Source organism: Gigantopelta aegis, chromosome 13 (assembly GCF_016097555.1).
Source record: "Gigantopelta aegis isolate Gae_Host chromosome 13, Gae_host_genome, whole genome shotgun sequence".
NCBI classification, from domain to species: Eukaryota; Metazoa; Mollusca; class Gastropoda; order Neomphalida; family Peltospiridae; genus Gigantopelta; species Gigantopelta aegis.
Window position 1 is genome coordinate 24,265,533 of NC_054711.1, and position 25,752 is coordinate 24,291,284.

General features: G+C 34.4%; 1 protein-coding gene across 1 annotated transcript in view; it reads left to right on the plus strand.

Moving 5' to 3' along the window:
• The window catches only part of LOC121387235 (titin-like), a 481,073-nt gene that overhangs the window by 249,615 nt on the left and 205,706 nt on the right, over positions 1 to 25,752 (plus strand). Inside the window, exons 89-99 of the mRNA XM_041518261.1 lie at positions 6,372 to 6,431; positions 6,919 to 6,990; positions 10,687 to 11,013; positions 12,185 to 12,327; positions 15,016 to 15,208; positions 16,104 to 16,224; positions 18,615 to 18,695; positions 21,511 to 21,616; positions 23,015 to 23,315; positions 23,917 to 24,038; positions 25,039 to 25,170. Of these exons, the coding sequence (XP_041374195.1) occupies positions 6,372 to 6,431; positions 6,919 to 6,990; positions 10,687 to 11,013; positions 12,185 to 12,327; positions 15,016 to 15,208; positions 16,104 to 16,224; positions 18,615 to 18,695; positions 21,511 to 21,616; positions 23,015 to 23,315; positions 23,917 to 24,038; positions 25,039 to 25,170 (1,658 nt within the window). The remainder of the gene's footprint in view (positions 1 to 6,371; positions 6,432 to 6,918; positions 6,991 to 10,686; positions 11,014 to 12,184; positions 12,328 to 15,015; positions 15,209 to 16,103; positions 16,225 to 18,614; positions 18,696 to 21,510; positions 21,617 to 23,014; positions 23,316 to 23,916; positions 24,039 to 25,038; positions 25,171 to 25,752) is intronic.

Consider the following 25,752-nt stretch of genomic DNA (forward strand, 5'->3'; position numbering starts at 1 on the left):
GAGAAAGTGAAAGAAGAAATTGAAATTACACCAGAGATTCTTGAACAGGAAACTTTCAAAGAAGAAATAACTGTTGGTACCAAACCTGAGGAGGAGACAGAAGAGGTTACAGAAGTGACTACAGAGTTTGAAATTAAGGAAACTGATATCACCTCTGAGGTCACTGAGGAAATATCTTTCAAGGAAGAAATACATTTACAGCCTGAACTTCAGGAATTTGAAATCCCAGCTCCAACAGACACAACAGAGATAGAATACAGGGAAACGGTGGAGGTCGTTCAACCAGATGTGAAAGAAACATCTCCCGAAGAACAGGTAGCCGATGTTATACAGCCACAAGAAACAGAAACTGTTGCCCCTGTTGATATCACAGAGGTTGAATATAGAGACACAATTGTTGTTGAACATGAAGAAACCCTTGTTGAAGAGGAAGAACACAAACCTACTGAGGAAGTAATAGAGCTGACAGTTGAGACCCCAGCAGAGGTTGACAAAACAATTTCAGTTGATGAACAAGGGGTTCCTATTACTGAGGAAATAACTGAGGAAATTCATCCAGAGGAAACTGAAGTCATAACCCCTGTTGTTACTGACGACGTGGAAGAAACTACTGAAATTGAAAAAGATGAAACACTTGTCACTGAAAAACCAACAGAAGAGATTCCTGAAGAATCTGTACCTAGTATTGACACTTTCAAAGAGGAGGTAACTCTAGTAACGGAAGAAGAGAAGCCTCATGATATGGAAGAAATTACAGTTGAGGTTACAGAGGATAAGTTCAAAGAAGAGATTGAAATCTCACCAGATATTCCTGAACAGGAAACGTTCAAAGAAGAAATAACAATTGATACCAAACCTGATGAGGTTGAGGAAATCACAGTTGAGGTTACAGAAGAGAAAGTAAAAGAAGAGGTTGAAATTCCACAGATTCCTGAAGAAGAAGTAGTCACTGGGGAAATTCAGGAAGAGGTTATTCCCCAGGTTGTAAAGGAGGAAATAACTGTTGAAGAAGAAGAAACACCAACTGTGGAGGACGTAGTCACTGAGGTTTCTGTTGAAAAGCCTGAAGATGTAGTGCCCCAAGATGTCGAGGAGGAAATAACAATTAAAGAATACGAAATACCAACTGTGGAGGAAGTAGTCACTGAGGTTTCTGTTGAAAAGCCTGAAGATGTAGTGCCTCAAGATGTTGAGGAGGAAATAATGATTAAAGAAGAAGAAATACCATCCGTGGAAGAAGTAGTCACTGAGGAAATTGTGGAAGAGGTTATTCCCCAGGATGTAAAGGAGGAAATAACTGTTGAAGAAGAAACACCAACTGTGGAGGAAGTAGTCACTGAGGTTTCTGTTGAAAAGCCTGAAGATGTAGTGCCCCAAGATGTCGAGGAGGAAATAACTGTTGAAGAAGAAGAAACACCCACTGTGGAGGACGTAGTCACTGAGGTTTCTGTTGAAAAGCCTGAAGATGTAGTGCCCCAAGATGTTGAGGAGGAAATAACAATTAAAGAAGACGAAATACCGACTGTGGAGGAAGTAGTCACTGAGGTTTCTGTTGAAAAGCCTGAAGATGTAGTGCCTCAAGATGTTGAGGAGGAAATAATGATTAAAGAAGAAGAAATACCATCCGTGGAAGAAGTAGTCACTGAGGAAATTGTGGAAGAGGTTATTCCCCAGGATGTAAAGAAGGAAATAACTGTTGAAGAAGAAGAAACACCAACTGTGGAGGAAGTAGTCACTGAGGTTTCTGTTGAAAAGCCTGAAGATGTAGTGCCCCAAGATGTCGAGGAGGAAATAACTGTTGAAGAAGAAGAAACACCCACTGTGGAGGACGTAGTCACTGAGGTTTCTGTTGAAAAGCCTGAAGATGTAGTGCCCCAAGATGTTGAGGAGGAAATAACAATTAAAGAAGACGAAATACCGACTGTGGAGGAAGTAGTCACTGAGGTTTCTGTTGAAAAGCCTGAAGATGTAGTGCCTCAAGATGTTGAGGAGGAAATAATGATTAAAGAAGAAGAAATACCATCCGTGGAAGAAGTAGTCACTGAGGAAATTGTGGAAGAGGTTATTCCCCAGGATGTAAAGAAGGAAATAACTGTTGAAGAAGAAGAAACACCAACTGTGGAGGAAGTAGTCACTGAGGTTTCTGTTGAAAAGCCTGAAGATGTAGTGCCCCAAGATGTCGAGGAGGAAATAACTGTTGAAGAAGAAGAAACACCAACTGTGGAGGAAGTAATCACTGAGGTTTCTGTTGAAAAGCCTGAAGATGTAGTGCCCCAAGATGTCGAGGAGGAAATAACTGTTGAAGAAGAAGAAACACCCACTGTGGATGAAGTAGTCACTGAGGTTTCTGTTGAAAAGCCTGAAGATGTAGTGCCCCAAGATGTCGAGGAGGAAATAACAATTAAAGAATACGAAATACCAACTGTGGAGGAAGTAGTCACTGAGGTTTCTGTTGAAAAGCCTGAAGATGTAGTGCCTCAAGATGTTGAGGAGGAAATAATGATTAAAGAAGAAGAAATACCATCCGTGGAAGAAGTAGTCACTGAGGAAATTGTGGAAGAGGTTATTCCCCAGGATGTAAAGGAGGAAATAACTGTTGAAGAAGAAGAAACACCAACTGTGGCGGAAGTAGTCACTGAGGTTTCTGTTGAAAAGCCTGAAGATGTAGTGCCCCAAGATGTCGAGGAGGAAATAACAATTAAAGAAGACGAAATACCGACTGTGGAAGAAGTAGTCACTGAGGTTTCTGTTGAAAAGCCTCAAGATGTAGTGCCTCAAGATGTCGAGGAGGAAATAACGATTAAGGAAGAAGAAACACCATCTGTGGAAGAAGTAGTCACTGAGGTTTCTGCTGAAAAGCCTGAAGATGTAGTGCCCCAAGATGTCGAGGAGGAAATAACGATTAAGGAAGAAGAAACACCTAAACCAGCTGAAGAAGCAGTAGACATTACTGAACAAATTAAAGATAAAGACATTTCAGACATTTTGGTTGAATCTAGTAAAGTTACTTCTGGTCAGCACGTCTTGCATGCATTTACTGATGAAATTCCATGTTCAGTTACTGAAGAAATTCCAAAAGTAGAAACCTTTGTTGGAAAATTGTCAAAATCTCAGGATATTTTAGTAGAGTCAGTGCAACAGCCAATGAGCGACGTGGACACAGTTAGAGGTATTTTTATGACAAATGCTTTAGCATTGTTTGTCACTTAATGAGGCTGAAATACTACTTGCTATATGCCAACTTGTATATTTGTGTATGTGTTTTTTGTTTGTGTGTTTGAAGCAAAGCTTTAGCTAAATATTTTGTTATGCACACATTAAGAAAAAGAATTATTTTTTTCATCTGATTTTTTTTTTTTTCATTTTTTCATTTAATTAAAAAATTATAAATATCTGATTTTTTTTTTTTTTCTTGTTTTGTTAAAACAAATGCAATGAACTTTATTTAGTAAATGTTTAAAATATTCTCACCCCTGGCTGAGTTTTACTTCATCCATACGCATTTGTCTTAACATGGATTAATTCTTCTGTGTTTGTCTTTTCAAGTTTTTGTTGCTTTTTTTTTTTTTTTAATAGAGAATTCATAGTTCCACCATTTTATTTAACAATTTATGTTAGCCCATTTTTGTTTCAAAAAGGATTTTTTTTTTTTTTCTTTCATTATTCACAATTTATAGCAGAGGTTTTAATTACCCAATGTTTGGCAATAATATGTTATTTAATATAATTTCAGGGCTTCTAGAATTTTTTAAAAATCCACTAGCCATGGGATCATTGATTTTAAAAATTTACTAGACACGATTAGAAATTCACTAGCCCTATTTTACTATAAGTTAATACAATTTTACTAAATAATAGTAATAATCAGATATGTCACCTAAAGAGGGAGATAAAGCTTAAAAACACTAACATTGGGGGTTGGGGTGAGGTCAGGATGTTCATATTTACTAAATAGACTTAACTGCAACATATGACAATTTTGTTTCCACTAGCCGTCGGGCATGGCAATAGTAGTTATTCACTAGCCCAGCATTGAATATCACTAGCCATGGGAGTGGGGCTACCATAATCTAGAAGCCCTGAATTTTATATAAAGAGTCTGCTTTGGGTTATAAACCTTTGCTTGTATTTTATAACATTTTCATGTCATATGATTAGAACTATTTGTAAGAACATTTTAACTTTTAGTTTGTCTTTTTTGTTCATGCATGTATATTCAGAATCTGAATTTTATGTTTTAGTGTTTTATTTTGGTTTTTGTGTCTGTTTGCATGATTTCTTTTAACTTTCACAAATATATAAGTTACTATAGTATATGTATCTAAATAGGGTACTTACTTTGTTTCACTGGATTCAGAGGGATAAATTTATCTAGAAATATCCTTACTATTCCAGCCTAGTGCCAGAGGTTTGAATGATTTAGTACAAATCCTTGAAAAATGTAAAGTGCTAATTGATAACTGATGTAACATGTATCAAACCTAATTTCTCTAGATAATAGTGTCAAGCCACATTCAGATTGCCTTATTTACATTATAAAAGTTTAGTATTTAATCTTTTATACCTGGATTTAATAAAGATTCTCTGTTATTTTAATAATTTAAATACAGGTATGAAATAATTATCTTGATTTGTTGGTTCTAAAAATATTAAGTGTTTTAACTACTTCTCTTTAATAATGATGTGGATTGTTTTATGACTTAATTTATAATCCATTACTTGTCCCATAATTATATATTTTAGAAGGCTAAATATATAAATGATAAAACATATATATTTTGTGAAAGTTACAGTATTTTTGTCAGTTTCTTTCTGCTTTTTTTTTTTTCTTTTCTTTTTGTGAGTGTTGAGTTGTTTAATTTTTAGTTATACAGTGAAACCTTTCCAGACCAGACTCTCTGTAAACTGGAATTCCTGAAAACCTGGACAGAACTTAACCTCTGTACACCGGATCCCTGTTAAAACCAGACTCTTGTCTGGGTCCCAAGGGTGTCCGTTTTGGAGGGGTTTCACTGTATTATAGTAAACATGTTTTTTTGTCATTTCAAATATTTAGCAACATTCAATGTTTTTAACAATTTCTTATTTTATTTTTTGATTGTATATTTTTATGATCATTTATAATTTTCATTTTGTTTTAATAAATGTTTTATATTTGCAGGCATTATGTTTGAGAACGATAAGCTCATTACGTAATCCTATTTCACCCCTTTATCTCAACCTTAGACTCTCCCAGTCATCTTGGAAAGTCTAAACTATCAGAGAGGGTGAAAGATTACACAAACATATACCTGTACATCATATACCAACTGCAATTAATATTTATATAATCAAAATATATATGTGTATATTGTATACGTAAATAACAATAGGGCTTGTTATTTTTAGTATATACTGATTTTATTTAATTTTTATGTCAAGATATTGCATTTGGTGATATAGCAAGTGATAATGATAGATTGGTGTTGTCATGTGACTATTATTATATATATTGTGAGTGATAGTCAAGCAGTTAGTATATTAATTTTATTTACTCAGTCGTATGTGTATTAATTTATTTATCCAGTATATATTGAGTGGTATGTGTATTAATGTATATAATTTTTTTATTATTTTTATGTCTGTGTGCTGCACATAGAGTAATATATTTACCCTTCACTGAACTGGGTTTACATGGTGAAGTTTTATTTTATACTGCAGTCAGTATTTCAAGATTAATTATTAACATATTTTATACTGCAGTTATTATTTCTATTATTAACATTGTCATTCATGATCATGTGATACAAATCTTGTTCTTACATTGGTGAATTGTTTTGGCCTTTCTACAAAAATCAAGTAACAACTTTCATATTATATTTTTGAATAATTTGTATTCATGTTTATGTAAAACTAAATACTTTTAACTATAGATTTAGTCTTATGAGTGAATTTGTTCCAACTCAGTTTTTTAAGACTTTTTGTGATAGCAGCTCACCATGTGAATCCCTTCTACATGTAGATATGGTTTTCCAATAGTGTCAGCCCTCCCATCCTTATTGGTGTTTTTTACCGAGTGATAGTCTCCCCACCCTATCCCATGACATTTTATAATAAAACACATAGGGTTTTTTTTAATTATTGTTTATGATATTATATAATATTAAAATATATTTAAATATAATTTATTTGTATTTTTGAAAAATCAAATTTACATTTGAATCTGATTTTTTTTTTTTTTTATCAACTTTAACTTTCCTATGTTTTGAAATTATTTTAATTTGTTGTATGCACTTTAAATCATGTCTAATTATTTTGTCTATTTTTCAGTTGTAAATAGATCTTTTAGTGATAACGTATTATAATATATGCATTTCTGTGTATTTGTTTAGGCCCATCTCCTGATACTAGCAAAGAGGAAGAACTGTCTGAAAAGGAGAGACTGACATCAGGTATGTCTTTTTCCCATTCCAGACATTTTGTTTACCCCACAACTGATATATCACAAGTGGGTGGGGGTTTTCCTATTCCAACCAGTGCTCCATAGCTGGTATATCAACGGTCATTGTATTTGCTGTCTTCACTGTAGGAATATGCATACAAAAGATCCCTTGGTGCTAATTGAAAAATGTAGCAAGTTTCCTCTCTAAGACTATATTTCAAATGTTTGACATCCAACATACATGTATGATGATTACAAAATGAGTTCTTGTGGTGTCATTAAACAAATCAAACTTTGTCTCTAGAATATCTTTATTTAACCATGCACATTATTTTTCTTCCCATGAGTGTGTTGTTAAGTAAAACATTTCCTTTCTTCCTTCTCTGGTGATGTACTGGGTACAAATCCAACATTTCACTAATTACATTGGTCAGCCTTATACCCGTGTTTCTTTTCTTAACTAAGGGAATACCACTAATATAATGACTTGTTTGCAGAAGAAGAAAAAGAAGTCGTTTCTGACGAGGAAAGACGTGAAATTGAAGAAACAGTGGTGCTACCCACAGCAGGTTTGTGTATCACTAGCATGTGGTGCATCAGCATCAAATATACATGTAGTGTGTTGTCGTGGCAACTGATATCTGATCTGACTAGCAATTCCAACTTTACATCTCCTGTCAACAGATTTGACCAAAAACTATGGTGGGGTTTTTGTGTGTGTGTGTGTGGTGGCTTTTATATCCGACTTCCCCTTATCCTCTCTTTCCTTTGATTTTCATCTCATTTCTGCATAATCTAACAGCTCCTCCTGTTTTTGAACTTTTTTTTCTGTCTATCTCTACATCCTGCTTCTTGTCCCTTCAGCCATGGCAGGCGCTTGTCTCTTGTGACCATGCATCCTCTAGCTCTGTCAATCACATGCAGTACACAACACAATGATGAAGACAACTAGCAACCTATGGTTGGTTTCTTGTAGTTGGTAATAACCCCAGTTGGACACATCAGTATATCTGTATTTGCTCAACAACATCTACAACCCTCAGTTTTTGGTGCATACAGCTGTTTTTACCCCAGCTGGACACTCCAGTATATCTGTAATTACTCAACAACATCTACAACTCTCAGTTTTTGGTGCATACAGCTGTTTTTACCCCAGCTGGACACTCCAGTATATCTGTAATTACTCAACAACATCTACAACTCTCAGTTTTTGGTGCATACAGCTGTTTTTACCCCAGCTGGACACATCAGTATATCTGTAATTACTCAACAACATCTGCAATCCTCAGTTTTTGGTGCATACACCTGTTTTTACCCCCAGCTGGACACTCCAGTATATCTGTAATTACTCAACAACATCTGCAATCCTCAGTTTTTGGCGCATACACCTGTTTTTACCCCCAGCTGGACACTCCAGTATATCTGTAATTACTCAACAACATCTACAATCCTCAGTTTTTGGTGCATACAGCTGTGTTTACCCCAGCTGGACACTCCAGTATATCTGTAATTACTCAACAACATCTACAACTCTCAGTTTTTGGTACATACACCTGTTTTTACCCCCAGCTGGACACTCCAGTATATCTGTAATTACTCAACAATATCTACAACCCTCAGTTTTTGTTGCATACAGCTGTTTTTACCCCAGCTGGACACTGCAGTGTATCTGTAATTACTCAACAACATCTACAACCCTCAGTTTTTGGTGCATACAGCTGTTTTTACCCCAGCTGGACACTCCAGTATATCTGTAATTACTCAACAACATCTACAACCCTCAGTTTTTGTTGCATACAGCTGTTTTTACCCCCAGCTGGACACTCCAGTATATCTGTAATTACTCAACAATATCTACAACCCTCAGTTTTTGTTGCATACAGCTGTTTTTACCCCAGCTGGACACTGCAGTGTATCTGTAATTACTCAACAACATCTACAACCCTCAGTTTTTGGTGCATACAGCTGTTTTTACCCCAGCTGGACACTCCAGTATATCTGTAATTACTCAACAACATCTACAACCCTCAGTTTTTGTTGCATACAGCTGTTTTTACCCCAGCTGGACACTCCAGTATATCTGTAATTACTCAACAACATCTAAAACCCTCAGTTTTTGGTGCATACAGCTGTTTTTACCCCAGCTGGACACTCTAGTATATCTGTAATTACTCAACAACATCTAGAACCGTCCATTGTTGGTGCATACAGCTGTTTTTACCCCAGCTGGACACACCAGTATATCTGTAATTACCTAGAAACACAAGAACTAGAACCCTCAGTTGTTGATGAATTCAGCTGTTTGAATGCTGGTCACACCAACTACACAGGCAATCAGAGAAACAGACTGGAAATGTTCTAGCTGACCACCTATGTCTAGTTGACTTTATTGTTGGTGTATGTACTGTATTACTGCATGAGTTTTACCTCTGTAAAATGGATGCCTGCATATAATAGCTTTTCAGACTGGTTTGACTGTAGTCTTTTTGTTAAGCATAAAGAAAGTGTGTTGTGTGCATAATATATGTCAGGTTTCAATAAATATAATCTATGTATGCGTATTCCTCCTGGGTATAACAATGTCCATGTATGTTTTGGCAGTTGGGGTTAACAAGGGTTCAACTTTAAAAAATATGAATTTGTTATACACTGATTTAATATCAGGGTAATTAAATGCTCAAGAAGGGTTGCACTTTTCTCCTAGAGCCTCTCTTCCTGCTGTAAGCTTTAACCTTGTCAGACGCAGAGATCTTTTCATGTGCTAACTAAAATATATATTTTTGTGAATCTTGACACAATAAATACATGTAGTTCATTGTTTAATTTATTCTGGGAGTTGTAGAATAAAAAATTTAAGAGATAATATTTTTTTTTAAATTAGGGCAAAAAGGTGGGTTTTATTACAGGTTTATGAGAAAATATTTGAATCATTTAATGTTTTATAAACATTAAAAAATATTTTTTATTTTGTTAATTTTGATGCCAGATAAACATAATTAAAGTTCGCTGAGTGCATCATTAAATAAAAAATGGATTCTTTGTTGGCTGTCATTATACAAACATTCCTTTCCTTTCCTAATAACCACTGATTAAACAGTGTGCTGGGGTGTCTTTAAACAAACATTCCTTTCCTTTCCTAATAGCCACTGATTAAACAGTGTGCTGAGGTGTCATTAAACAAACATTCCTTTCCTTTCCTAATAGCCACTGATTAAACAGTGTGCTGAGGTGATATTTAACAAACATTCCTTTCCTTTCCTAATAGCCACTGATTAAACAATGTGTTGAGGTGTCTTTAAACAAACATTCCTTTCCTTTCCTAATAGCCACTGATTAAACAGTGTGCTGGGGTGTCATTAAACAAACATTCCTTTCCTTTCCTAATAGCCACTGATTAAACAGTGTGCTGAGGTGATATTTAACAAACATCCCTTTCCTTTCCTAATAGCCACTGATTAAACAGTGTGCTGGGGTGTCTTTAAACAAACATTCCTTTCCTTTCCTAATAGCCACTGATTAAACAGTGTGCTGAGGTGATATTTAACAAACATCCCTTTCCTTTCCAACTCTAATATCCACTGATTAAACAATGTGTTAGGTGATATTAAATTAACAAAGATTCTTTTTCCCCCTTTGGTGGTGGTTAATGAAATCACATGACTTGTTTTTTGCACCAGTTAATTTTTCACATCTTTTGCTGTTACATGTATGTAGTAATTAATTCAGGACTCATGTCCAATTACATGTAACTTAAAGCCAGTTAGTAATTTATCATATTTGTCCCACAAAATCAATTTTAAAAACTCATTTTCTTTTGCACCCATTAATGTGTGACATGCGATATATTGAATACGCAATTGTTTGTTTTTAACAACCAAAACTTATTAATATTATGATGCATGTAAGCTTGAAAAGTAAACAGAATTATTGTTGAAATTTATTATAGTCCTTCCCACAGGGAGCACCGTTTATATTTCTTTCTGAGCTGATTGTTTTCTGAATTGCACACAAAAATAGTGGGTTTTGGTTATTTCCAAAAAAAACAAAACAACATTTCTTACATCAAATCAAACTAAAATTATTTTCAAAAAACATTGTTCATGGAGGCTGGGACGGACTATACATTTCCATGCATTGTTTAATTTGTATGCTATATTTGTTTGTGTGGTATGCTACATTCAGTTCATGCATGTTTAGATACTTTGAAATGTTATGCATGCATTTGTGAGAGAGAAAAAAACCTAGGAATATAAATTTTTCTGCAGATCCTTTTGACTCCCTTATATCTGAAGTAGACGAAGCTGCCAAAGATTTTAAGCCAGAATTTACGCAAACTCTCGAAAACATGATCACAGTCGATGGAGGAGATGCTAGATTGGTGTGCCGTGTCATAGGTCACCCCATTCCAGATGTCACATGGTTTAAAGACACGGAAATTATCGAATCATCAGAGGAGTTTCTTATTACACAAGAAGACGATTTGTGTATGCTTTATATTAATGAGATTTATCCCGAGGATGCTGGGAAATATATTGTAGTGGCTAAAAACGAGTGTGGTGTTGCATCAGTGATGGCCAGTTTGATCGTCGAAGGTGATTTTTAGAAAGTAGTATTTTAAATTATGTTCAACTTTTTTGACAAAACTAATACCTACTCTGAACTAAGAAAAATATTCTTATATGAAATATGAAATAACTAATTTTGATGTCATTGTGAAAGTGATACAGTGGAAATATTGTAACCTGAATGTTGTTTCCTGTTTTTAACATGATTAATTTTTTTATATTTAATTAATTAACTACATTTATAGCTTGCTAAATTTTGATCAAAACAATATTAGTTTGCTAAACATTCATTTTAATCTTTTTTAAATGTTGAATAAATAACTGGCAAGATTGTTATGTTAAAAAAAAAAAAAAAAAAACAACATATACTGTAGAGGGAGATATTAACCAAAAAAATAGAAATAGTGATTTTGCTTGCAGTCTAATTGACATTTTGAGCTTTTGCACTGCAACCATTTTTAAATTGCTTGAGCATTTCTGAAGACTTCTGCATTCAATTTTTATTCAGTCTGCTTGATCTTTTTCTGCATTTTCAGTGTGATATATCTGAATCTTATAAATGCATTAATAAATGTTATTTAATATACAAGTCTAGATGTGTTTCTGATACATGCACGTATAGCAATTTTGTTTTCAGTAAAACAAATAAAAAGTGATTTTTTTGTGTTTTTGAAATAAAGTGATTGTTTTCATGGGTATTTAAATATGTTTTATTTCATAAATAAATTTGTTAAAGATTTTAAATTGTACATAAATTTCAAAAAGGATGTTTTAATGAACCTGTTTTGTGTTAAGCTCTATATTTATATCTGATACATATTACAAGAAATAAATAATCCACACATATTTAATGTCATGGTGGTAATTTTTCTTTTTATTATATCTAAAAACAAACTTTTAAAAGAAGTTTTGTAAAGATATATATCAATGTCATCTTTTTATAGTTTTTGTTTGCAGAAATATATTCTGTTAAATACTTGCTTTAATTGTGTATTTTGTAAGTCAGCATTATAATATGTTATTTTATATGTATGTTATATTATGTTATGTTACATGTATGTTATATTATGTTATGTTACATGTATGTACCTCAAGTTAGTTTATGTCTGCATTATGTTATCTCATATTTATGTATTTGTGTATATTTTTAAAAACCATAATTCTTTTTTCTTAAACCTGCTGATTTAACTTTGTTCAGCTCCAGAAGAAGTTGTAGAAGTTGCCAAAGAAGAAGTTGAAGCAATTCCACCAACCTTTGTAGAGAGACCTCACTTCATCACCGTCAACGAGGGAGAGGATGTCAGCTTTGAAGGCAAAGTCGTCGCTAATCCTGAACCTGATGTAAGTATAGATGACACCGGCCTCGGTGGCGTCGTGGTTAGGCCATCGGGTCTACAGGCTGGTAGGTACTGGGTTCGGATCCCAGTTGAGGCATGGGATTTTTTATCCAGATACCGACTCCAAACCCTGAGTGAGTGCTCTGCAAGGCTCAATGGGTAGGTGTAAACCACTTGCACTAACCAGTGATCCATAACTGGTTCAACAAAGGCCATGGTTTGTGCTATCCTGCCTGTGGGAAGCACAAATAAAAGATCCCTTGCTGCCTGTTGTAAAAGAGTAGCCTATGTTGCGACAGAGGGTTTCCTCTAAAAAACTGTCAGAATGACCATATGTTTGACATCCAATAGCCAATGATAAGATTAAAAAAATCAATGTGCTCTAGTGGCATCGTTAAATAAAACAAACTTTACTTTATAAAGTCAACTTGCAGCGGGATTTATAGCTCTGTCAGTTGAGTGTTTGCTTGAGGTGCTTGCATCACAGGATTGAATCACCTCGGTGGATCCATTCAACTGATTGGGTTTTTTCTCATTCCAACCAGTGTACTACAACTGGTCAAAGTCCATGGTATGTGCTTTCCTGTCTGTGGAAAAGTGTATATAAAAGATCCCTTTCTGCATTAGGAAAAATGTAACAGGTTTCCTCTGATGACTACGAGTCAGAATTACAAAATGTTTGACACCCAATAGCCAATGATTAATTAATCAATGTGTTCTAGTTCTGTCACAAACAAACCAAACTTTATAAAGTCAACATGGAAATCATAGCTGTTTTTTTCCAAGTCAGTAGTTAATCTTGCTGGCATTAAGTACCCAGCAACATTAGAACCCTTGTCTGTTGGTTTGTCCATCTACTGATACACTTCGGTCACATTATCCACATATATGTAGGCAATCATTGGAACAGGCATGAAACCTCTGAGATGATCACCTACAACTTTGTTTGTTTGTTTTCTTTATACAGTGTATCCTCGATTTATTGCCCCCCCCCCCCGATTTAACGCCAACCTCGCATACCGCCAACTTTCTTTAAAGTACCGTTTTCATTCATGTTTATTTCCCTCAATATAACGCCACCCTCGGTATCCGTCATCCGCCAACGACGTTTTTGAACCGAACTCCATTTAGCCATTATAATTCCTTCGATTTTGCCGCCAATGGTCTGGTCACAAAGTTGATTATAGTGACATAATTACTAGCGATCTGTTGAATAGGGAAATCCTAACTCCGTTGTACTCTGGCAGTACACACTGAATCTGTTTTTGTTTATTGTCTAGCAATTAACGGATGTAAGTGCTAGAATTGTTTAGGCAGGTGCAGTGTTTGTGTCCAATCAACACTCGGTATAGAAAGAACAGCCGCTATAGTGATCATCTGACAGAGGGGTGCATTAGATTCATTATTTCAATCGCGGATTGTTCTGTCGGGTCTTTGAAGTGCTGGCAACAACGACTCAAGTTTAATTAATAAACAAACTTTAGGTAAGTTTTATTATGCTCAAGCATATTTCGACCATGGCCTCATGTTAAGTTGCTATTTAGCTTTGGCGTAAATGCGACGACACCGGTAACGCATTTTATTACAGCAGAATGGATTTAAAGCGAAAACGTATTGTATTAGACGCGGTTAAAAAAAGACAAGTTGTTCAGTACTCGAAGATAAATTCAACTAAAAGTCAACAAGATATAGCCAATCACTTTTCAGCGTTGTGACGGCATTCGTTTTGTGAAACATGCTTGGGATATCATCAGTGCCACCACCATCAAAAATTGTTGGATTCACACAGGGGTCGTTCCTCGGGACCCTCATTTCCGACTTGTACCAAGCACCAGCCAATGAAACGACAGCGTTGCGAGATCTGGTTGGTGACGTCACGGGCCGGCTTTCAATCGACGAACAGCTGAGAATGGATGTTGATGAGTTTGTCAACATTGACAACGAAGCAGAGACATTTGCTAATATTAGCGATGAGCAGATTCTTGAAAGTGTTAAACAGATTCACGACAAAACGACTGATGACCAGGAAGAAGAGTCCGACGCTGAACCGGAGCCCATATATGTCATATTCTTGACAGTCAGCAATTAAAAAAAAAAATTAAGTTTGGTAGTAAACCCAAGGCACCCTCACTATACCGCCAACTCGATATAACGCCAAAATTATTTTGAAACATTGGTTGGCGTTAAATCGAGGTTATACTGTACTTATTTTTGTGCTTATTTTCAATTACGGTTCTAGCATGCTGTCCTGTCCACACACCTCGGCTATCTGGTCTACATGTCAAGGACAGTTGGTCTGTTGTTAGTAGTTAGTCAGAGAGACGTTGGTGTAGTGGACTTAGACCTAACCATTGTGTCATTAAAACTTGCTCTGGGTGAGAGCAGGGTCCGTGCTTATAAAACTTAAAGTATAGACTTTAATAAAGTCCAGACTTTAACGTAATGCTATTTGAATGGCGTTACCATGACATTAAAATCTGTACTTTATTAAAGTCTAGACTTTAAGGTTTATAAGCACGGGGCCTGGTACTGGGATGCGAATCCAATACCTACCAGGCTTAAATCAGATGGCTTAACCATAGGTAATATCTTAAATGGCTCCCCAAAATCTGTTAGGGCAGCAATTAATGACCCCTTCAATATTTTTCACTTCAAAATCTGAGTTTTCAACTATGTCTGTCGTGATTTTCAGGTCATTTGGAGTCGCAATGGTTTTGAAATCGAAGACACAGATCGCCATCATGTTTCTGTTGCCAAAGATGTGGATACGTATATCGTGAGTCTCGACATTGATGCTGTTACCATGGATGATGCTGGAAACTACCATGTTTCAGCAACAAACCTTCACGGAGAAGAGATGGTCTCAGTGTCACTCATTGTGAACAGTAAGTTGTGAATGATCATTGTTTGACAGTACAGGACAACTTGTTACTCTTAAGTCTGTTACACTAACAAGTAGCCTAAATGTCCAAAACATTCCAAAGCTGGGTCTGGTGAGTCTGGCCTTTGTTATAATAAAGTGGAATGTTCTATCTCATCTGCTGCCAGATTTGTAGTCACCCCAGTACACATGCTGTGTGTTTTTATCACTTTCAATTTTGGTGCATTTCTTTTTCAGCTGGTACTATACTCGCCAAACCCAGACCCAAACTAAGACTCCGGTCCAGGGTGATTTGGGCCTAATATCCTCTCATAAGTTGATTTTAATGCTTATTTCCAATAAAGGTTCAAACACAGTATTTGGGCTGTCTGCCCTGAACAGTGAATTAACAGTTAGTGGTTAGTGAGAGACGACATGTATGTAGTGGCCTAACACCTCCAACTGAGCCACTACAAATCAATCTAGTGAACCCATTGCCCACCAGCAGTAAGCGTGATGGCTTAATTGCTACACTATAGAAGCCAATCCCATGTGTCTTTTGGACCTAATCACCTTAAACATGGGGTATATGTCGTCTTCATGTAACATCATCTACTGTAAGCCATTCTTGCAAATAGTTTGAAATTAAAAACCACTTAAGGTAGCAGTATCTTTTCAATACAATAAGTTTCACAAGTTACATTAATTTGATATTTTTTTGAAATGTTTAAAAATTACCTTTTGTTTTTATTTTATAGTGTTTTTGTAAAAGACATTCCATCTTTTATATTAAAATTGGTATCACATACCTGCTAAAAACAATGAGAATTGCAAATAAAATTTTGTTTTGTGACCATTTTAAACCGTAAGATGATAATTTACTAAATATATTTAACTCATTTAACAAATGTTATTTTCAGAAATCGAAGAAGACAAAACCGATTTCCGTGATCAGCTTCAGAAATCTGAATTGGAAATCAAACCAGAACAACCGGAAGAGGTGGAACAGGTGGACTTCCGTGAGACACTCAAAACAGAAGTGTAAGTCTTTTTATTATATTAGTATGGTACAGCCATGATGGGGGTTTTGGGGGTTGTTTGTTTTATCCCACTGCCCCCTTTCCTTTCCCTCCTTTGAATTCCGTCTCATTTCTTCCCAGTCTGGCAACTCCTATCTTTCAAATTCTTTAGCTGTCCACCTCCACATCCCAGTCCTTGTCTCTCAAACCGTCTACCTCATTTCTTCCCGATCTAGCAACTCCTCCTATCTTTCAACTTCTTTCACTGTCCACCTCCACATCCTAGTCTTTGTCTATCAAACCATGACAGGTGCTTGTCTCTTGTGGCTATCCGTGCCACACACCTGCCATTCCCCATCAGCGTTTAGCTATGGGTTTAGTCTGACCACCCTCGGGGAGTGTTCAGTAGTTACTTGAGAGTGATGATGTTTGTTGTACTAGCTTAGTTGCAGTATATAACACAATCATAAAATCAACTATTTTATACTGAACTACAAAAGAAATATGAATATTTTAATATACAGTGAAACCAGTCTAAACCAGAATCCTGTGAAAACTGACCAAGTTTCATGGCCCCAAATTTTCTAAATTTTAAAACGTGACCCTCTAAAACCTGTATCCTGTCAGTCAAATAGATTTTAGGTCCACAACATGCTCCAGTTTAGACTTGTTTCTTTTTGATAATTAATTACTTGATTTACAAATAAATTGTTAAAATGGGCCTAAAATATCACAAGATATTGATTGTTTCAAAAGACACAAATTAATAGGATTCAAACTGAAAGATGTTAAACAGGCTAAAGAATTTGTATTTACATTTCTTCAGGGTTCGACAAATCCACTAGCCCTCGATCCCAGCTAGTGAATGTTTGGTCTGGGCTTGTAAAAATTATCAACTATAATGCACAGGGCACTAGGGCATCAATGAGTCCAAAATATTGGACTTGAGTACTCAAGGGTCAAACTCGGCCTGGACCCAAGTACTCAATACTTACACTAGATGACGATGAGACTAAGGAATAAAGTAAAATAGCATTATGCATCTTACTGCCAACACTGAACATGGATCCCAAATCATTCCACACATTCAACTTTTGTTTTCCCTCCATGTCTCATAGCCTTGAGTGGCAAGCATGTGGCAAAATGATGTTTAAAAATATTAAAATAAGAGTGCTCTTCCTTGAATGAGTACTCGAGTCCTGTGATGGAATCGAGTCTTGCTGGACTCAGCCCGTGCCCGAGTACTCGAGTATTTGTGGAGACCCTATAGGGCACTAGTCAAGGCTTCTGTAAGAGCTAGTGACTTTCTCAAATATTTGTCAAACACTGGTTTCTTTTGCTGTTCAGTATATTTAAATATTTGTCAAACACTGGTTTCTTTTGCTGTTCAGTATATTTAAATATTTGTCAAACACTGGTTTCTTTTGCTGTTCAGTATATTTAAATGATTTCTTGATAGAATGTTTGGAATGTGTTTTGTGGTTTAGATATTTCTTGTTGTGTTTGTTTTATTGTAATTGTATGAGTTTTGATGAAGAGTTTGAATACCCCACCTCCTTTTTTAAGACATTTGTATGAGCTTGCGTTGATGTTTTTGTTGGATTAGTGAAATTATACTGTGTTAACTAAAAAATTATAGTTGCTTATTTATGTCTTGTAAAGCAAATTACAATAATTTTTACTAATAGGCACTGACTCTAGTTTCTGAAGTATGTAATGTTTTTGTTTTGCATAAAATGCAAATACCAGTAAGGTCGGAAATAAATTAGATTTGCCAGTATTTAACATTTAACCAACAAGTTAGAAGTAACAAGCAATGTAAGGGCAAGAAATAGTGCAGTGTTTAAGCACTCACTTGATATGTGGTTGATCTTAATATTGATTTCCGTCAGTGACCCATTGGGCTATTTCTCGCTCTAGCCAGTAAACCATGACTGATATATCAAAAGCCATGGTATGTGCTATCATGTCTGTGGGATGGTGCACATAAAAGATCCCTTACTACTCATGAAAAAATATAGCAAGTTTTCTCTTTAAGTCTACATGTACAAACAAATGTACATGCATATGTCAAAATTAACAAATGTTTGACATCCAATAGCCAATGATTAATATATCAATATGCTCTAGTGGTGTTGTTAAACAAAACACATTTTATTATTTTATTTAATGATAAGAAACCGGAAATGTTTTACACTGTGTAATAACTTGGGTCAGTGCCTTTAATAAATAGCAAAGGCATTAGAAACTGGTGGGCGGGGGACTGGGGCACAGCCCCCAACTCTGAAAGTAATCAACTTAATATATAACTGCCCCCCATCCCCCACCCCCACCCATTCATTGTCATTTTCTGATGCCTGTGAATAGACAAGCAACTTGCATGCTTTAAGAATGTTGATTATATTTGGCTAGGAAAACTAAGGTTGGAATTACATTTGAAACGCAACAGCTAGACTTTCGCCATCTTCTCAAAAAATCATCTGTGACGGCAAAGTAAGTTTGAAAATATAACATATATACAAACAGAGGCACAGTTAGCTTTCATCTTCTCTAATAATACTTTCTGAAATTCTTGTATTTTTAATTTGCTTCTCTTATTAACTTCTAAAAATATCAAATTTTTACGGCAAACAGGGGCACAGTTAGCATTCATCTTCTCTGATAATAAGTTTCTTATATTCTTGTATTTTTAATTTGCTTATCTTATTAACTTCTAAAAATGTCAAATGTTTACGGCAAACAGGGGCACAGTTAGCATTCATCTTCTCTGATAATAAGTTTCTTATATTCTTGTATTTTTAATTTGCTTATCTTATTAACTTTTAAAATTATCAAATTTTTACGGCAAACAGGTCCACTTTAGATTAATTTGCTCATATATACTTAATATATTAATCTCTTATATAAATACCAAATTTGTATTGCAACTTGGCACACTTTAGATTAGTTTGTTTATTATATTTAATATACATGTACATGTATTAATCTCTTTTATAAATATCTAATTTTTATTGCAAATTGTGATACTATAGATTAATTTGCTTATATATACTTAATATAATCTCTTCTAAAAATGCCTAATGTTTATAGCAAATTGGGACAAAACAGACTTATTTTCTATTAAGTTTTTTTTTTTTTGAATTCTTGCAGTTGTACTTTGCTTTTGTACTTACTATATCTTCTGAAAGTGACTCACGCTGTTAGCATATTGCAGCACAGAAGGCTTCTGTTCTTTGTTAAGATTATAATACATTTTTTCTGTTTTAATTTTCTTCTATCTGTATACTTAATTAATTTTTTTTTTTTTTTTTTAAACCTAATCTTTATAGCAAATATTGGCACAACTGACGTTCATTCTCTGTTAAAAGTTTTAAGTCTAATTGTTGTAGTTTTAGTTTGTGTTTATACTTAATATTGTAGCTTTTAATATTTTCAAAAAATAATCTTTATAGAAAAACATATTATAGCATGACTAAATTTTCTTCATCAAGTTTCTCAGATCATTCATTATGTTTTTAATGCTGAATATACTGGTTCAAATCATAGCCAGTACCAGCTGGCTTATACCTTCAGTTGTGTTTTGCCTATTAATACCTTCTGCCTGTCATTGTCACACAATACTCACATTACACCACTTACTCAAGCTGGCCTGCACCATGGCACTAACTAATTAATAATTGTCTGGATACGTTCTAGTTGGCCACTAGCTTACATCTTATTGACTTTCTGCTTGGTTTGTGCACTGTATTGGGCATTAGTTAAGCAGTGTGTTGGGCTGTCTTCAGGAATAGAACATTGATGGAACGTTTGTATTAACTCATTAACACTTAACCTTCCAAGTCACATTTGCCTAACTACCTGTACCTGTACCTGTACCTGTATTTGTACATTCTGAAATATATCTGCTTTGTATTTTTAATAAATCTCTCCAATTTATTATTTATTAACATTGTATTGTAATATGTTTTTTCTGTTTTATTGTTTCCTGTATTTAAAAATGAATTAGAATTGTTGTGAATTTTATTGGAAAATACATAGCCATAGTGTTTTTCTCTTTGAACTGTCGATCTACATGGCTTAAAAAAAAATACAAGTTATTTCTTACAAAATAAGTCAATTGTAAATTATTACAGTTGTTTGGAGAGTACCTTTATGCTACAAAATATATCAATCAATCAATTTATTATGCAAAAGCTGAAATCAGCCATTGGCTGAAACATACAATATATATATAATATTTATAAGTATACCGTATTTGACCGGAAATAAGCCCAGGGGGCCAAGACAACTCATTGTGAGCTTAGCATGGGGTGGGCTTATTCCCAGACAAGGGGCCAGTTTTGTTGAGAAAAAAAAATGATAATAATTAAAATAAATAATAATAATTAAATGAACTAGGAAGAAAACAAAAAACTTTCAGTAGCATATCTATTAATTAGTGTTCCATTTGTTATTAATAAATAATAATTGTTTATTAATTAAATTGTGGTTTTTTTTACTAGTATCTAATTATCACAAACACACCTTCTATGTTACAATTACTTACCAGTGCTGTTTATTTACATCCAAAATTTAATGCTGAGAAGACTTAAAACAACATCAATTAACAACAAACTCAATAGCTATACACACGTTTCTGACACAGGCAGCCAGCTTACACAACAAAAAAATGTCAATCTAAGGTCATTGTTCTTAGCCAATCAGAATATGGTATTTGCTTAATTAGCATTAACTGCGGACCTAGTGTGGTGGTAAAAATAGACATTGGTTTTTAGTTCATACTTGGGCTTGGATACTTCAAAGAAATACTGCAGGCATGAAATTGAAAACAATGTTACACACTGTTATTGTTAGACTGCTAAATCTCACTGGTGGTAAAATATTGTGTTACATTTGTGTTTAATTATCTGCAGGAGGTATGACCTTTTAAATGAACTTTGAGCAAACTTGCAATTTAGTGTTATTTATAAGGTGACGAAGTTGGGGGTGGGCTTATTTACGAATGAGGGCCTAATTTCTTAAATGCTATCAAAACGGAGGGGGGCTTATTCAAAGACATGGGCTTATTTCCGGTCAAATACGGTACTTGCCAAATTGAAATTAATTTACCTTGTTAGTTTTTATATATCTTGTTCTTGATTAACTTAAAATTCTGAAACAATTGAAAATAATGTATACAAGGTAACCAATTCAAGTTAATTTCAAATGTGGAGATTTGTCATCATACACAAACATGTAGTTGATACACTCAAAATACTATTTTATGAAAAAATATGTGAGTTTTATTGTCATTTTCTTTTGTCAACAGGAAATTCTCCCAAGATGTGAAAACAGAGGAAATTGTAACAGAAGAAGTAACAGAAGCAGAACAAGTTGATTTCAGAGATGTGTTGTCAAAGAAAGTTTCTCTCGAGGTAAATTAGAAATAACTCGGGTAGTATTTTAAACCTGGAAGAAGTAAAAGAGTCATATTCATCAAAGACGCGATGACACATATCAACAACACATATCAATGACACATATCCACAACACATATCAATGACACATATCAACAACACATATCAATGACACCTATCCACAACACATATCAGTGACACATATCCACAACACATATCAGTGACACATATCCACAACACATATCAATGACACCTATCCACAACACATATCAATGACACATATCCACAACACATATCAATGACACATAACAACAACACATATCAATGACACATATCCACAACACATATCAATGACACATATCAACAACACATCAATGACACATATCAACAACACATCAATGACACATATCCACAACACATATCCACGACACATATCAAACATTGTCAGACCAAGGACCTGTCATAAATTCTTATCTCACTAAAGTATCAACACAAAACAATAGATAGATAGATAGATAGATAGATTTGAAACTGGTCTCTTAAATGTATGCTAAAACATTTTATCCTATAACTTACCCATAATATCCTTGTCATATAAACCCATTTGATATTTTACATTATTAACTTGGTTAATAATGTTTTGCTGTCAATGGGTCATTCGTTTACAAGAACTGAGCATAACATTTTGATTTAGTTAAAGTACTGAGGTCAAACTGCATTTGTGCTACTTGTGATGATGTCATATTACCAATGGAGGTGACTTTTAGAACTGATTTACTACTGTAAACTGGATTAATTATGTAACATGTTTTTTTCGCAAATACACACCTTAGCACATGTTCGCAACATTTAAATTTCACGAATGACAGTTGGCATCTGTAGAAAATAATGCATGTGTATAAATTTCGCAAAGAGGTTGGGCATGAACAATTCTAAATTAATACACCAATTGACAGTATATATCGAATTGAAATGTTATTTTGCAAGTGTTATAGGATAAATACAATTTTCTATACATGTATGTGTAAATGATTAACCTAGTCTAGTTAATCGGTATTTGTCTTACCAAAGGCTCAACAAATACTGATTAACATAGTCTCTCGTTGATATTTTCCATATTAAAAAACATTCATGATGAATGTTCTCTCTATACACATGTATATACAAATGTGTGTTAAAACATTATATTCTTAATGTGAACAAATACTATTTTCTATATGTGTAAAAGATTAATCTAGTCTAGTTAATCAGTATTTGTCTCACCAAAGCCTCAACAAATACCAATTAACATAGTCTCTCGTTGATATTTTCCATATTAAGAAACACTCATGATGAATGTTCTCTCTATACACATGTACATGTATATGCAAATGTATGTTAAAACATATTCTTAATGTGAACAAAATCACATTTCAGATTGAGAAGGACGAACTCATTGCACCAGACTTCATTATCAGAACAAAGGATGTGACTGTCAAAGAGGGAGAAAGTGCTCGGTTTGACTGCAAGGTCAAAGGTCATCCCGCTCCAAGCATCATGTGGTATTTTGCTGGCAAGCCAATCAAATCTGATGATATATATGAAATAATTCCTGGCGAAGAAGGCGAGAGTTCTCTGGTGCTTCCTGATACTCTTCCCGAAGATTCTGGTATTTACACTGTGAAGGCTTTCAACTCAGTCAGTGAAGTCGAATGCTCAGCTCTTCTCACTGTGGAAGGTAGGTCCTATGTTTCAATGATACTGGATGACAATAGAAATGCAAATATTAATTTAGGTTTCTTTAATGTATTCAACATTAGTCTGCTTGAAACCCATTAGTTTTGTGACTGTTAAAATTATCAATGTTTTCTGAACATTTTGGACCCATTTTGTCATATATATATATATATATATGTTATATAAAGAAAAAGTCAGAAGCCTCCTTTAAAAGTCATATATCCCTCTTTAATTCAAATTTTCGCCTGTTCAGGCTTCATCAGGGAAATCTGTCAACAAAAATAATAAAAATATGCACAATTTTTTTAAAATTTTTTTAAAGAGTTGTTGCATTAAAATAAATTAAATAGCTTTTAAAATACTGAGCGGGAAAAAAAAGAGTCAGCTATTTGAAAGATTTGACTTAGAATCTATTGATTAATTCACAAAGTTTTCATCCTTGCAAGTTGGTTTGCTTAGCACTGCAAGATCACAAAGATGTGAGAGTTTTGTGAATTAGACCCCTGATTTATACAATAATTATAACAGAGTTTTGTATATATCTTCACTGGATCTGGATCACATAGGATCTACTGATGTGTTTTCCTAATTCTGATTGGCAGAACTTTCCTCAGAGACGAGTTCCATAAAGTCGAGACATGACGAAGAGGAGGCAGAGAGTTTACAAGAAGACACAGTAGAACAGGCGGCCATCAAGATACAGTCAGCCTTCAGAGGTTACAAGGTACACACTGCTTTGTGTTCTGTTTAGTATTTTCCTTAGAATAACTCTAAACACTCTTAATTTTTTTGTGCTGAGGTGTCGTTAAACATTCATTCATTCATTCATTCATTCATAAACACTCTGCACTCATCTGTGAAAGTGACTTGTTAGTTATATTTTAGCAATTCTGAAAGTTACTTTTTAGCCATCTTAAAGTGACTTCTGAAAGTAATGTTTAACCATCTCCAAGAGTGACCCATCCTTGAAAATAATGTTTATCTATCTGAAAAAGTTACTTTTTAAAGAGCAGTTTTATTACTACATGTATATAAATTAAATCAGTAATATTAATGGAAATTAATAATATCAATGTTAAGTAATATAATATTTAAAATATAATTAGGTCTCTGCTAAATTATCATTCAATTACATGAAACCCCATGAAAAACATGTTTTATTGCACTCAAAGTATTGCAGCTCAGGATGAACAGTTTTTCATAAAATTATTTTACATGGATTAAGAAACATCTATGAAGAAAGAGTTTTTACTGTTTAAGAAGTTATTCTTCGAATATCCAACTCATAATCATCTGATCTGTCATTATGAACCGGCCTCGGTGGCATCGTGGTTAGGCCATCGGTCTACAGGCTGGTAGGTACTGGGTTCGGATCCCAGTCGAGGCATGGGATTTTTAATCCAGATACCAACTCCAAACCTTGAGTGAGTGCTCCGCAAGGCTCAATGGGTAGGTGTATACCACTTGCACCGACCAGTGATCCATAACTGGTTCAACAAAGGCCATGGTTTGTGCTATCCTGCCTGTGGAAAGCGCAAATAAAAGATCCCTTGCTGCTAATCGGAAAGAGTAACCCATGTAGTGGCGACAGCAGGTTTCCTTTCAAAATCTGTGTGGTCCTTAACCATATGTCTTCACGCCATATAACCGTAAATAAAATGTGTTGAGTGCGTCGTTAAACAAAACATTTCTTTCTTTCTGTCATGATAAATATTTGTTTTCAGGCTCGTGAGCAAGTCAAGGTTCTGAAACAGCAGTCTGTTGTTGAAGGCGAAGTTACTACCCCTGTGGAAATCTCTTTTGAAGTGGAAGAAACAACAGAAGAAACTGCAGTTGAAGCAGAATTCACTCTTCAGGTAAGATAATTACATTTGATACCTTTTTTTTTTTTTTTGCTAAATATTTTTAGTTGAAGGTGCTCTTTTAATTAATTATGTAGACAGAAAACATTTTAATTAGTAACCGAAAGTTTGTAAATAAAATTAAATTTTAGATTAATTTTCTCTCAGTGAAACATGGATTTTAGAAAACCATTTACTTATACTGGCCTTTTCTTCTTGTTAATCTTTCTGCGTATGTAATAATTATTATTTGAATTAACATTAATTGTACAACATTAATTTTCAGTCTATTAACTTAGTAATTAATACTCACAAGAAAATGTAACAGTTTGCGATTTTAATAACTAATTACAACAAAATCAAATTGGTTCTTGAAGTTGATAGAGCACCTTCGACTAATTATTATTTCTTTCCTTTTTTCAAATTCACACACAATTTTGAAATCAAAATTCAACCTGAACACATTTCCTGTTTTGAACCTTCTTTCATTAATATTTTTCCTTTAAGACCAGTTTAAATTTACACCAAAAATTACTCCTTTTTTTTATATTTCAAATATTTTGGTTGGTGTAACAGGTAAATTTAAATAATTTGTTT